This window comes from Pezoporus occidentalis, unplaced genomic scaffold (genome assembly GCF_034315485.1).
Source record: "Pezoporus occidentalis ecotype Australia unplaced genomic scaffold, CSIRO_AGI_Poc_V1 ctg43, whole genome shotgun sequence".
Lineage (NCBI taxonomy): Eukaryota > Metazoa > Chordata > Aves > Psittaciformes > Psittacidae > Pezoporus > Pezoporus occidentalis.
Genome location: NW_026915758.1, coordinates 4275338 through 4290560, shown reverse-complemented (window position 1 = coordinate 4290560; position 15223 = coordinate 4275338). Strand labels below are relative to the sequence as shown.

The 15223-nt window shown below is 35.5% G+C and overlaps 1 protein-coding gene and 1 long non-coding RNA gene across 21 annotated transcripts in view; one reads left to right on the top strand and one right to left on the bottom strand.

The window, feature by feature from the left end:
- Positions 1 to 13737, top strand: part of LOC134171945 (uncharacterized) — a 29049-nt gene extending 15312 nt beyond the window's left edge. Inside the window, exon 3 of the long non-coding RNA XR_009967783.1 lies at positions 9860 to 13737. This is a non-coding gene — a long non-coding RNA (uncharacterized LOC134171945). The remainder of the gene's footprint in view (positions 1 to 9859) is intronic.
- The window catches only part of MYT1L (myelin transcription factor 1 like), a 311469-nt gene that overhangs the window by 42015 nt on the left and 254231 nt on the right, over positions 1 to 15223 (bottom strand). For 16 of the 20 annotated variants that reach the window (XM_062634580.1, XM_062634579.1, XM_062634586.1 and 13 more), the window contains 3 exons: positions 14766 to 14887; positions 14343 to 14405; positions 13774 to 13842 (listed from right to left, as the gene is read on the bottom strand). In XM_062634580.1, coding sequence (XP_062490564.1) covers positions 13774 to 13842; positions 14343 to 14405; positions 14766 to 14887 — 254 coding nt within the window. The remainder of the gene's footprint in view (positions 1 to 13773; positions 13843 to 14342; positions 14406 to 14765; positions 14888 to 15223) is intronic. The other 4 variants (XM_062634587.1, XM_062634589.1, XM_062634588.1 and 1 more) reach the window with 1 other exon arrangement.

Genomic DNA, 15223 nt, shown 5'->3' with positions numbered 1-15223 from the left:
GAGCAAACTCTCACGGGTTTTGCTTTCCCAGACAGATAAAGCAGAATTACTACTTTCTATTTTGGGGGTGAAGAGTCAACAGCAAAAGAGTAAAATCCTTCAGTTTTAGTTTCATGAAAACAAGCAGCTTTTTTCCTCTAGGCCTAAAAACATTTGTCAGAAGACCAAGTGGGGAAATGTGAAAATACTGAGTGTGAATTATATCAGACTGTGAGAGGCAGTGTGGTCTAGTAAGAAGGCTAATGAAGAGTACAGCTAAGGGAAATACAGTTTTGTTGCTGATTTTCTGTGTGTTTATACCCGTCTTTGAAAACATCTCAGACTTGTTCTAATTGTTCCTGTGATTGACTTAAGATTCCTGCTCTATCAACCCTGACTATTAAGTATACTTAATCTACTGTTTACTTGAGCCCTCATTTACCATTTATCTGCAGTGTTAAGCAAGATCTAATTAATACTGAAGGAATAATTCCTAGTGCAGATTTAGTCGTGAATCTGTCTGCCAGGAGGACAAGCTGGGCATCACCACAGTTATGCCCACCCATACAAGTACTCCCTCCTACTGCCTTGAGCTAGTCTGAAATGTTAGCAGCGGTTAGACAAATCAGGCCTAATGAACGAACACTTAGGAGGGTACAGTGTGTTTTGTATTCTTCCCAGCCCTCTGAGAACTACAAACATTAAGCTGCAAGTTTGCTTTGCTGCAAGACATTGCAGGATGGCTATGGGCCTGGGGCATTTGACATACAAGGCTGAGAGAGCTGGTTTGTTCATTCTTATGAAGAACAGCCTAAGAAATCTTATTGCTGTCGACAAACACCTAAGAGGATGGCGTGGTGAAGGTATAGCTAAAGTTCCTTCAGAGCTGCACAGCTGAAGAATAAGAGAAAGGGGCACAAGGTTCAGCATGGGAAAGCCCAATTTATTATAAATGACAAAAAAAATATCATCAGACTGGTCAAACAGTGGAAGGGGTTGTAGGAACTCTAACCTTAGAGATACTCAAAAATTGACTGAACAAGGTCCTGAGCAACCTGCGCCAACTGGACTTGGTCTGAGCAGGAATTTGGATTAGGTAACATTTGGAAGGCCCTGCCTACATGATTTTATAATTTGTTAATACATCTTAAAAACTGTATGAGGCAGCATACTGTTTGGTTGCCTATTGGCAGTACACATACAGGCTCATTTCCAGAAAGATCAAGCATAATCTTTCTACTTGATTTCAGTCCCTTCTTGGTAGTTCAAGTTCAATCATCAGTCAATTTCTTTGTATAGTTGTTATGTATTTGAAATATTTATATATTTCTTTGTATATATTCAACAATTGAAAGTGATGACTTTGAAGCCTAGCTTATGGAGCTAATGAAAGCTCAGAAATTCTCAGCAAGGCAGATAATGTCCTGACCAGTGAGAGGAATTGTGTGCCTAACATAACACTCCCAGTTTCTACTCCAGGCATCCATCTGCCTCATTTCAGAGTTTCTGTTCATCCCGAAAGAATGTTGCAGCTGTCTGGGTAGCAGTAAAAGAAACAATGGAGCTTTTAGTATGGTATTCAATAACCTGAAATTGGTGCCATTTCGCTCTAACCTGTCAGACTGTATGAGGCGGTTTGCACACTATGTGAACAAAGGAGACATTCCTTCAGTGAGGGCAGGAAGCTCAGATAAGACCATTAAAACTGTTCTAAGATAAACTGTTCTTTCTTGTGCTGGAATACTTAAGTAATAATTCCACCTTCATAAGAACATTCCAAGGCACCATTAATTAAAGCACTTGGAAATGAATTGTGCTTTTTATCCTCATGGGATATGCTCTGGTGTTTTTTCTTACTTTGGCCCTTCTTACTTTCTCCTTAAATTTAACAAAGGCAGAAAGCCCACGCTTTTGTACAATTTCCCCTTCTGCATCTCCCATAAGATCAGGCAGTGCAAGCTTGGTTTATACTGTAAACATTTCATAAAAGAACCACTTTAATTTCGCAGTCTAATAGCTGCAGGAATAGTTTCCTAAACAGCTGTGCAGATTGGTGGAGAGGTCGGAGGTTACAAACAGGGATAAATGGCTGTGCAGCACAATGGTGCTATGCAGCACAATGGCACTGTGCAACTGCATACTGCACTGTAGGAAACAGCTTGCTTGCCCAGAAACACTTTGCTCACTGTTGGGAATGCAGGCAGGGAGAGAAAGTGCTCATGTTCTATTATACCTTAGGGCTCAAGCTCACAAGCAGTGCAAAATTAGAAAAGAAGCCTTGAATGAGAGGCTAACAACTCTGCCTTACATTATTTTTACAAGAAAAAGGTTTCCCTCTGATTTTTTAAAGCAATAAATTTCTCTTCCAAAATCACCTATTGATTATGTGTGCTTATAGGCAAATAGCCCTGAGCATCTTTTTATTGCTCCTTACTCTGACTTCTAATTCACTAGGCTAGTGTTGATACAGATCTTGTCTAAAGATTGATTAATACTTTTTCCAGGCTGGCAAACAGAAGCCAAAACATTCTTTTTCTTTTTTTTTTCTTTTTTTTTCAGAGATATTGGATTCAAACTCTGACAACACATTTTAAAAGAATCACAATCCTTACAAACATTCCTGCTAATTAGCTGCCTCCTGAAAAGGAACACAGCTGAAATACAAATTCTCTGTTTTGATTAGCTCAGAGATGGTAATCCTCATATATATATGACATGTAAGAAGAGCACCTTATTAACCTTCTGGCATGAAGCAGGTATATGCAGAATTCCACTCTCAGCATCCATTCAAGCAAAGGGAAAACCACTGATTTCAAGACGAATATAGGATCACAGGAAAGTCAGTTGCAAGACTCTGGAACATGTTACCCTGCAAACTACATTTTACAGAAATGTCTCCCATAGGTTGCCACTTCCCAGTGCTCATTGTTGTGGACTGTATCTCTTACACAGAATGTAAACCATTGGCAGATTCTTTAGAAATTATTTCTTACATTTACTTTATCTTTGGAAAGTATTTTCATTGACATGAATGAACAAGAAGAAGTTTTTCTTACACTTAAATACAATCCCACTACCTTGAAATGTCTTTTAAAGTTTAAGATGGAATAAAATTATTTTTGAGATCCATTTGATTATAGAAGACTTTATATGAAGATATAAAATATATTTGGCCTGTGGTAACATTCACAAGACACATTGCTAACACATTGGTTAACATTCACAAGAATTTTTGCAAAATTTGGAGATATGTGGTCCTGACATATTTACTAGTCACCTATTTTTGAATCAGTAGCATTTACTCTGGGTTCACTAGAGTTAATACCAAACTTTATAAAAATGGAATTAAAATCACATAAACTATGGTTAAAACATTGCTTTCTGGATACATGTTTTGCACATAGATTAGTAGGCAGATACCTTTCATATGAATTAAATATTACTTATAATTTACAGAGGTTTCCTGTATTAAACTAAAATATAAACTCAAGCAGAAGTTAAATAATTTCCTTGCCAATTTTTGACTAAATAATACTTTAAAAATACCTTTTTCTTCTAAAACAAGTAATGATAGGACTCTGTCTATGACAGTATCAGCTGGAAATGGCTTTTGTCAAGTGTAATTCTGCTCATGCATGCACGGAATTTGGCCTTGTAACATTGTTTTCACTCCATTAAAAACATGCTGCTCAGGGAAAGCTTTTCACAGGTACAGAACATAATCTCAGACCCAAAGCCAGCTAAGGATGGCAGGAGGTTTTCAATTGATATAAGAGGTCTTTGGATCAGGTCTCAGGAAGGACTTAGAACCACCGAAGGTCTTTTTCTGTAAATGGGAATGTCGAGCATTAAACCTTAACTGGCTTTAAAAATAATGAAATAAAATTCTTAATAATTCCGTTCTTTCAGATTGCTCACAGTGAAGTCACAACAGATGTATTGGGTATTATTAAAAAAAAGGCCCTTGCCCCTCCTCCCTTACACCTATACTTATGGAACATACTTACGCTTTCCTGACAGATGTTTCTTGATTAGTGCATCAGAGGAAAACAAATCACCACCTACAATGGTTCCTGGAGAGGCCTTGAGGAAAAACCCATAATCTATAATTTTTTTAATTATTCATTTCTTTTCATATCAATTTCTAAGATTTCCCTATTTTTTCCATAATTTGTTCATAGTTCTTATTCATGGAGAATAAAAACAGTGATTTACATCTGCAGTGTCCAGCATGCCCAACATTTAAAGCTTTTAATTTAAAACTTATTTGTGAAATGCACAGCAGTTAAAATAACAGTGAATTCATTCTGTTTTAAAGAATAACCCTGATTATTTAAAAGAAAAGTATACAAATATTTGTAAGAAATGTTTTGGCTTTTTTTTTTTTTATTTTTATATCTGTTGTCTGATATCATGTGTATTTCATGGCTGAATTATAGATTCAGATCATATAGTCAAAAAAAAAGTTATATGTTGTTTACCTATTAAACTCTGAATTTAGCATTCCATAGACTGCATTTCATACAGGGCCATTTTGGTTCTTTTAGCTTCCATCAGTTTATACAAGCAAACAAAATCCCTAAACTCCTAGTTTTACAGGTAAAATGAGTAAGTTGTGATTTTCTACAGTAGCTGGATAAAATGCTTTTTGCATGAATTATGTGTTCAAGAAAAGTGCCAGACTAAAAGGCCTGGAAAAAAATAGTTCTCTAACTGATAAAAAAAAAAAAAAAGAAAAAGAAAAAGAAAGAAAAGAAAAAAAAAAAAGAAAAAAGCCTACAGCTTGGTTTTCTTATAAACTGCTTCTGTATGATTTTATTCCTTTCCTACTTAATATAGAAGTGCTCCAGTATCTAATCTCTTTGGAATAAATTATATTTATAGCTCTTTTAAGATGATCATATGCTTTCATAATGATACCCCCATTAATTTGCAGTCTGAAAATTTGGAAACTAGATTCTGTTCATCTTCTGTACCGTTAACTCTGAAGCCTGAAGATGGCTTTTTAAATATCACTCTGATTGACTACTTCATAGCTGAACATTTTAATGAAACTATGTAAATAGTATAATTTTGGGAATGGCGCGTCTTAGCTATAATTTATTTAGATTTATATTTTTTTCAAAGGTCTCTCTTTTTTTCTTTTTTTTACCACAGTCAAAAGAATAATGGCTAACAACAGTAATATGCTTATACTGCAGTCCTCCTCTAGCTCTATTTTATTACAGAAAACAGGTACTGCAGTACTGCAGATACACTGGAGCTGAGTGCAGTGTAAGCACAGTCAAGCGTACAAAAAATAATTAATGATGGTCAGTGTTAAGATACTCCTCAAAATCTATGGTTGTTTCACACAGTGTATACCAAATGAGCCCATGCTGAAAGAGCACAGTGTCGTTATCTGTGGAAGGAGAGAAATCAGCAGACTTTGAGGCAGTGGAAATTCTGTGTGTGTTAAGGTAGAAGAGCAGTTTTTACATGCAGATGAGCAAATGTAAATTCCACTTACTGGGAATACAAAAAATATTGTAAAATAATATTATGATGAGGTGTTTATGAGGGATATGGGATATTTTAGAGATGTAGATACTATAGTGCTGCAAGAAATGTGTGCCACATAAAGTCCCAATAGCACTGAGATAAAAATAAAGTGGTGAACTTGACTGCATGGCAAAATCAGATGTTACTGTGTGGATACAAACACCAAGTAATCAAGATAACAATTGGCCATTTTAAGAAACCAAACAATGCAAGGAATTTTATAACTTTGAAAGATTTAAATAAGGCAATCAAACATGAATGCTAACCCAAGAGAGCAGCTGAGGGCATCTGCCCAGGTCATCACTGTTGTATCTTAGCATAACTCTGAAGGCAATGGAGTTATGCTAATTTACACCAACTGAGGATCCAGACAATCATATTAAGGACTTTGAGTGACAATATTACTTTTATTTTGGGTTATATATTAAAGGTTTTGGCAAGTCTGACCAAACACAGAAAGTGCAAAACACTGCACTTTTAATCCCCTTTTAGCAACTGTATAGTTTATGCAGCTTCCCGTAGGGATTGCCTCAGCACTTGGGATATACCACAGCATCATGTTGCAGATCTTTGCGGATCTGGATGGAATGAAAAATTGGTTATGATCTGTTGATTTCAAGCAAAAATGATCAACATCACAATGACAGTTTGCACAATAACCAAATTGTGCCAAAGACCCTTGAATTGAATACGAGAAAATGACAGGCTGAATGAGATTAATTATGCAGGACACATTCAATGACAAATAAGTATGACCAAACCCAAGGAAGGTGGAGGCAAGTATACAAATGGAAAGACTCCAGGACAAGGAGGCCTTAGAGAGATTCACTGGGGATATTAACATAACTAAGCATATTCACTGATAATTAATCACAATTAAGTGCTCCTCTCAGAATAGCTGCTTAGTGACTGCACAGAATGACACTGGAATGAATGACAAAAGAAAAGTTTTGAAAATTAAAATGAACTGCCAAATAAACATTCACACGGAAATACATGGTGATTAGAGGAGAGCTTAGGAACTATGGGTTGTATCTTCAAAATTACCTACATTGTTATTGCAGACACTGAATTCCACTTTCAAAGTTAGGCATATAGAAGTTGCAAGGATATAGATGCCCAGCACTTACATTCCTTCTGAAAACAAATTTTAAACTTTTAAGTCAGACAGGTTGTTTTGAGAAAAATTACTCTAATTCAATGAATATTCACTGGAATTGAGACTATTTTGGGTGACAACTAAGTGGCAAATAGTTTTAAATAATGATTAAAACTCAAACAGTACAGCTATTAATAGCTTTTGTTTAAAATAGTTGAGTACATAAAGAAAAAAGCCATAAACTCTTTGGGTATTATATATGCCACTATGCAAATGAAGCCTCTAATTTAAGAGCATTTCATGGTATTTAAGACTTACTAAGGCCCTGATTCTGCAAGGTGTTTCATGCAAACAATGTCCTGCCTGCATGGAACATTTCACAGCATCAGAGGTACTGATATGCAGATGGTTTTTAAGGAGCTTTTTAGAGAGCACATGCTTTTAAGGCTACCTCTCAATAATGAAAACAATGATGAAGGGTCTTATGTAAATGCAACTCAAGTATTTTCCATTTTGGAGACAAAAGTTGACAAACTTAAGTGAGAAAAATGGAATGACTCAACCTTATTGGAGTCTGAATGAGTTATTCTAGCAGAAAAAAAGCCCAGCCACTTCCATATGTAAAACTTATTGCGACTACAGAGATGAGATTGCTGCAGATGATGGGTTTCTATACAAAGGACATTATCATAACACCACACAACATGAGGTTGGAAATGCTAGGTATAACCTACAGTGCCCATTTGAGTATTGAGAAGTGCAGGAACAGAGCCCAAGGTGTTCTGTTCTGGCCAGGCATGCATGCTGCCATCAAAGATAAGGTATCCAAGTGGAAATCTGCAATAAATACAGGAAACAAAAATGCAAAAAAAACCCACTGAAACCACATGAGATTCCTAATTTCACTTGGCCCAAGGACCTAGCTGAACAAACCAGGAAAGATTATTCCTTACAGGTGAACTAATATTGGGATCTGTATTCCTTGGTTTTGCTTTTAATAATTTAGACTTGCACACTAACTTGCAGTTTAATAATACATTAAAAACCACAGTTTGTTTTACCATAACATTGCAGATAAATTAATAAAACACTATAATTTACAAATAGCTCACTCTAGTAATTTTTAATGCTACTCCAAATATATCACAGCTGGTCCTTGCAATCACATTTTCTATATAAAAATCAGCTAAAACATCAAGGAACTTAAAACGGTGTCTTCAGATTTCAAAGAATTCATACTTAGCATCAAAGGAGTATTTCATTATAACACAAGATTACTTACTAGGCTCAACAACCTCAGTATTCAAGAAAGCTGTAATGACAACTTCTGTTAAGATTCCCATGAAGAAAAAATAAAAAAGGACACAAACAACATGGGTAAAAAAGTGATAATAAGAATGGAAATGGTTATTCCTCTTGCAACAAAGGGTAATTCTCAGAGAGAAAAATGAGTGGAAACAATATAATGGGTCATAGTCTGACTGAGTTCTTATAGGAAGACAGAGGTAATCTCAGCAGGAAAAGGGAAGGAAAGGGAAGGGAAAGGAAGGCAAGGCAAGGCAAGGGAAAACAGTCCTGTGCAGATGAAGCAGCAAACGTACACCCAGGCACTGAAGAGCAGAAACACCTAAGTGGCAAAACAGGATGTAGGTGGAGAAATCACTTTGGTTTGAGTACAAATTCTGACTGTATATTGGAAGAGCTATCAAGATTTAAAGAGTATAGGTACAACCAGTGTCCAAGAATAATCGGTTACCTGTGTAAAGAGAGAAATGTTTCTGTTGTGTTTATTAACGTATTCTATTAATTTTCATTTCTGCATTTTAATTTTGTGTTTGGAGAAGACCTATTTTTTTTGTTTTGTTTTGTTTTGCCAGATAACTAAAGTGAGGAAGAAAATACTACTTTTTTCAGGTAATATTTTAGTGTATATATTCATCAGAATAAATACAACACAGGCATCTCCATTTCTGGAAGGATATCCCTTCTTCCTAGTTGCCAGTTCTTGCTGAGCAAATTGCAGTAAAATTACACCAATAAAAGTGAATATTAGAGCTTATAATAACACAGAAGATTTTCCTTAGAAGTATGAACCAAGGATATTCTCCTAGCCAGAAAAAAACGTACTGCATGGAGTTGTTCTTTCTAGAAGAGTTGTAATTAACTGAGAGAACTTCAGATAAATTCATTTTCCTATCTGAACTGAAGACATTGCTAGGTTGACACATCTGGGAATGGGAAAAAAAGGATAAAAGGAAGATAAGATGATGATGGAAATTAAAGCAGAGTGACACGGTTCGAAGAAGGAGGAGCAGAAATTTCAATTCTTACTTCATTACGGAGAATGTGTAAAAATAGACCAAGCTCCACATTTTGAGTTAAGAAGAGATGCAGAAAGGAAAAGATCTCAGGCTTCATTTTAGAGAGGGAAATGAGACTGTACTACTCCCTGTAAGTGCCATAGAGGAATACCAAAAGATGTCCACCACAGAATATAGTGACATGGAAAATCTGCATAGAGACACAGGTACTTTGGGATTGAAGGACTGGGTGTATTACAATAGTATCAGATAAGTATCCAGACTTCTAGGCACCTGGTTGAACTGCAAATCTTTCTGAGGTTCAACTTCTTTAATACAAGCATTAACGGGATTTTCTGGCAGAAAACTGACCCAAAGGAACAAAGGTAAATGTTGACAATTCGATAATAAGTTTTACAGTAGACTAAGTTAAGCCTTGGTTACCTATGACCTTTGAAAAATTATTATTTTTACATCAAAGTAGCACTAAGTAAAAGTAAATTTGTCATTTTCAGGGAGTCTCTGGTACCTAAGTTCTCTGGTTCCCACATTGGCAGTACATTGAAGAGAAAGGTTCTCAATTGGTATGCTGTGTTTTGCCTGGGATTGATTTACTGATGAACAAAATGTATCCTTTTAAAAACAACAATTTATTTTAGTTTTTTTTTAATTTTATTTTAAATAAGATTTGAAGTTCTCCAAAATGTTGCTTTATTATAATATTTATTACTCTTCAATGGGATTAGCTTTGAAGTAACTGTAACTGTTAGAATTACAGAATCAAGTAGATTGGAAAAGCCCTTTAAGGTCATCAAGTCCTTTTTGCTTTACACAAGTTCTATAACCAAAAATTTAATGCTGGAAAAAACTTGGATTCTTTCTAGACGTTCATTTCTTCAGAGACCCTTAAAGCTGCTGACCACTATTTTTTTGCCAGCAGCAGTAACTGAGAATTAAAGCTGAAGAAATTCTTCTGTTATCTGGAGATCATTGATCAGGCTGTGTGATTGTTTTGGTCTGCAGTTAAACTATGAACAAAGACTCTCATGTTTCTACTTGGGATTTGGGTGAAAGTAGAAAATTGTACAATCTTCATGGTAAATCTGAGCAAGAAGATTTACAGAAGACAAACATGTATGGTAAGGAATAAATATGCTGACCCTGGAACAATTTAATTGAAAGCTGCAACATTATTATTCTGGGAGCCAGGAAATGCAAGTAGTAGAATCTATGGAGCCACAACTACCAAAAGGCCATAGAGGGAGCATAACTGTAAGCAAAATAAACTTTAACTTTTCCAGAGTCTCATATTAATTTGTTTATGAATTATATCTGAATGATATAATTCATTAACATTATTTGTTAATAGTGTCTGCTTTTTAATATTTTAGTTGGTGCTTAAAAAGAATCAGTGTGTTAGAAAAACTCCAGTTAGGAAGCTGCATTATACATAACTTGTGTGTTTTGTACACCTCAGGCAAAGGAAAAAATGGATTGGTAAAATGTGGTATAAAGCCTTTATCAGCACATATGGGATATTTGCTACATAAGCTACGCATGGCCATGAAACCTTTCCAAACTATGCAACCCTGAAACACCAGTCCTATGCTGCACTATCAATTCTTCTACTGCAGTATCAATTTTTCTCTGTACCCCATGCATTAAAAACATATTTGTTATAAATTTTACAAAGGTTGAAATCTTTATGATGACTGGAAGCAACTTTGTGGAAAATCGGAACAAGGAATAAAAGATGAACAGATGAGAACAGTACAGATTGGTAGGGACAGGACAGAAGGGATCTCAGCTTCGGATACAGGCAAAAAAATGTGTATACATTTCTCTCTACAGCCTGGAGCAGGAGCCAAGGTTACTGATTCTCACTACCATTCTGCTTTCAGCAGATATGTTTGCAGCACACCAGCAATGTTCCCCACCTCCTGGTGTCAGTCCATGTAGTGTTATACCTTCTACTGCTGCTTGCTACCGCAGTAGTTTAGGTGTCCTGTATAGCAGATATCAACTTCTTATGGTTGCTGTTGGCCTGACAGAGAGCCACTAGAATCCCACGTTATGGAATTCTTGCTTCTTTTCATCTTGCTCTTTTTAAAAGAAAGGAAATTATACTCCCAGACCTCACACATGGAAATATAACAGATGTAAATGAAGTACTTCACAGTTTAAAAATTCCCAAATCAAAATCCCTTATGTAGCTTTGCTTTAGCTGTTTTGTGCATATACTATATCATTTACATGATCACATCTTCCATCTTAAGCAGCGAACAAGAACATAAATGAGAGCTGTATAAAGGATGCTGCTGTCCATAGGACTCCTACTTCCCTGCTTTCAAATATATGTGAGAAATGCAAAGATGTTTCATTTCTCTCTCTATACCAACTTTATCAGGATGCAGAGATAAAGGACAATAAAAATATCAGTGTGATGGAGGAAGGAGATGGGTTGATTAGCCAATGAGCTTGAGACAGGGAGCAATATAGAAAAATTTATGACGGAAAATAGGGCAGAGTAAATGGTCCAAGTGGAAGATGGGACTGAGCAGAGTTTCAGCATAGGATAAAGGATAGTCCCATGGCTGTTCTGGAACACTGGACTCTCTCCCGCTTTTTCTGTAGAGTTCATGCTTTTTCACAAAAACTCAGTCACTCATGTAGGAGTGACTTCTGAATTCTCACAGCTCTAAGCAAATTCAGTGAGTACTCTGGCATTGAACAAATAAATACAGTATTCTCTACAATCTTAAGAACTCTGACAAATGGAGACCTAGAAGTCTCAAACTAAGCAATAAAAATTATATGCTTAAATTTTCTGGCTTTAACATGGGGCTAACCCTAACCCTGACTTAATTCAGGGTATACTTGCAGATGAAAAAAAACTAATTCCTTTATAACCAAGATAAAGTATTTAGTAAACACTCAGATGCAATGGAAGTAATAAATGTGTGAATGAATTAGTAGTTATATCTTGAGAGTACAGTTGAGAAAAGTGCAGTGAATGACAGACAGGGTCTCACATGGAATAATGAGGAAAACTGAAGAAATTCATTAGCTGCTTATGCAGTGATTACTGCCTTTCCTGTGCAGTGAATTGCTTTGCTATCCTATGGAAATGTATCTGATCAGAAAATGAAGGACTGCCTTGTGATGAAAACACAAAAGAGAGCTAAGTTAGCCTGCTTAAAATTTTGACATTCACTAACTTGAATTCACTTAACTGAGTTTTTATGTGTTCAATAGATATTATGATAATTGCTAAATAAATAACCTATATTAAATGCTAAGCAAATAATAGATCCTAAACCTAAAAATATAACTTTAAAGATGACTGAATCTTGTTCTCTTTGCTTAGGCAAAACTTGAAATAGGTAAAGAGAATGGCATGAGACAGGAGTGGTGTCTCAAGTTTAAGTTATTTTTTTTAATTTCTTCCTGGACTCTATTAGGTAGGCTTGACTGCAGGTGCTTGAGAAAGGCAGAGGAGATAGAGTAATTCAGGAATACTTTCCTAATACAAGTGGAAATTTTATAAAAGGCTAGAGCAGCAAGCTATGTGCTTAAAGAATTATTCATGCTGCCCCAAGAGTCTTGTCTGTGTTTTGCTTATATAATTACATATCCTTGCACATCTACCACTTGAACCATCCTGACCCAAAATCCAAGTCCAAATCTGAGAATCTCTGGGGTTACATGCCCATGTCTTACTCTGCGTATACTTACACATTCTGCCTAATCTCATTTACATTCCCTCCCCCTGCATATCACAAAGCCTTCTAGCAGCATATACCAGCATGATCAAGCCTGATTGATAGTTTCAAAACACTATTTTTGACTGGGTAGGAAATAAATTATAAATTTTGTACCTACCGTTTGCATCTAGTGACTAGAGTAGCTAAGACTAGAAAGCAATCTTGCTTCACCAGCTTTCTCATGCTTACTTTCTTTTCTTTCCCATGCTTTACATTGAGGTTTGATTTTTTTTCAGGGTATGTTCTGAACTCAAGAAATGCTATTTAAGGCACTCATGTATGGTAAAGACAGAATACTGCTTATCGTGGCAGTATAAGCTATCCATTTATACTTTCCCTTCCAATTTTTTTCCTCAGTACTTACAAACATCTTTCTGTGTTAACCATAGTACCAACTCAGGAGTACCACAATCTCATTGCACTAGCAAACACATACAGAGTTGCAGTTCAGCATACAGTGCAGGAAGACAGATCAAAGCTAAGCTTCATGATTCTCTAACTTTCATTGCTTATAATTGCCATTCCAAAAGAAAAGAAACAAATTGTAAAGAATGCATTTTAAGTAGGGGAATAGCTAAGTAAACACTAAAAAACATAGTCAAATTAGAAAAGTCATTAAGCTGATAACAGTGATATGAACCTGGGGAAAATTATGCAAGCATTAGGGAAAAAAGAAATTGTTTACTCTTCCCTCCGATCTACATCTGAGAAACTACAGCCCTTTACTGGTTGTGTAATCAGAAGTATTTCATCAGTCTGACCACATGAGAATTTTCTGTTCTAACTAGCAAACTCAAAAGTTCAGAGAAAAATTGAATAGGAATTCAAACTTTTAGGTGAAATTCCAGAAGCTCTAATTTTTGTCCATCCCTATCACGTAATGAAAACACAAAAGGAAAAACTACATCAACAGACTTATGTATAGAGCCAGCCCATATGGAATTTCTAGAGACTTCAACACATGATGCAAGTAGGATCAGTCTCTTCTGCACCAGCTCTCCAGACAGCACTTCTAATTTCTGATGCAACTATACACAATTTGCAATTAAATAAATATTTATAAAGCAAGTATTTGTTCTATATATCTTACTTGAGTTCTTGGGAGCTTGTGGCCAGCATACTTCGGATGCTTTTGTCAGCCAAGGGACAGCCAGATAAACTGTAAGACATGGCAGGACATATAAGTAAGTTAATCTTCTCATTAACTGAACACTCCCAAACAAACACAACATAAAAATTAAAAAGTAAAAGTTTGTAATGCAGAAAAGCGATGGGGCAAGTGCTGTAATATTGAATTTTGTAACATAGTTAACCCTCTGAATATATTTAGGTATCAACATTACTTCCAAAATTACATGCTGTAAATGGTCTTTTGTTTGTTTGTTTGTTTCTCTAGGAACTAGTAAAATGTAACAAAAGATATTTGAGATTCCTGGGTTAACTACTTAAATGCTTAAGAATACTTTGGAAATTTTAGTAATCTATTTAAAAATAAAAGACGTCTATACAACACACAAATTAGCATGCTTTTAAGATCAACATATATTACTCAAAGGGTTAACACATAGTTCAACGTTTTACTTTGACAGCATTGTTGAGGTAAGCTGAAAACAATAAATTGAAAAGACAGAATCCACCATGAAAAAAATGAAGTCACACCTTCTATGTGAGGCGTAATTACCAGTCACATGACCACTCCCATCACACCCTGGTGTTGGACATCTGCCACCAAACAAAAACAAAAACAGCCAAAATAGTAAGTATGTTTAAAAAAAACTTTTAAAAGTTTCATTGTTTCCAGTTTAGCTGCAATGACTGCAAGGGGTTTTAAGCATCCTAATTGAAAAGCTGCAAAATGAACAGGTTTAAATGAAAATGGTGTCTCAATACAATATAGCATCATTAAGAACAAGCAAATACACGTTAGCTTATCACTTTACTTAACTGGCAGTTTGAAACATTTATATGCTGCAAATGTTGCATGCTCATACTGCAAGGCATATATGTACTCATTTGGTTAAAATAAGACAAAGAGAGAAAGGTTAAAAGGAGAAAAATAATTTCACCTCACATTATGCTTACGTTATTAAATCCTTTTTGCTCTCTTTGCATTGAGGGTATTTGGGTTTAGGACTTGGGATAGTAACTTCACCAGGATACCTTCTTTCTTCAAGCGCCTCTTGGAAGGGATCCAAATCTTCTGGCTGCAGGTAAATATATACACATTAGTTTCAGCCAGATGAGGCTGCAACTTACACAAAATAATGCAAAGCAGAGTCATCAGATGTAACCACCTTATCTTATTCTGCCAGAGAAATTGAAATTATTTTATATCATTTCACATATTAAACTTTTGAACAATACTTGGATATTTCAATGAAGACTTAACAACATGTGGAATATATAGCTTGTTTAACTTGAAAAGAAAAAAAGGCAAAACAGCTTTTTCTATAGCCGTCATACTATTTTGCTTTAGAAGAATCAGTATTTTTTCCTAAAGACCTAATACAATATTTTATGCATCAAAAAACAATCTTAAA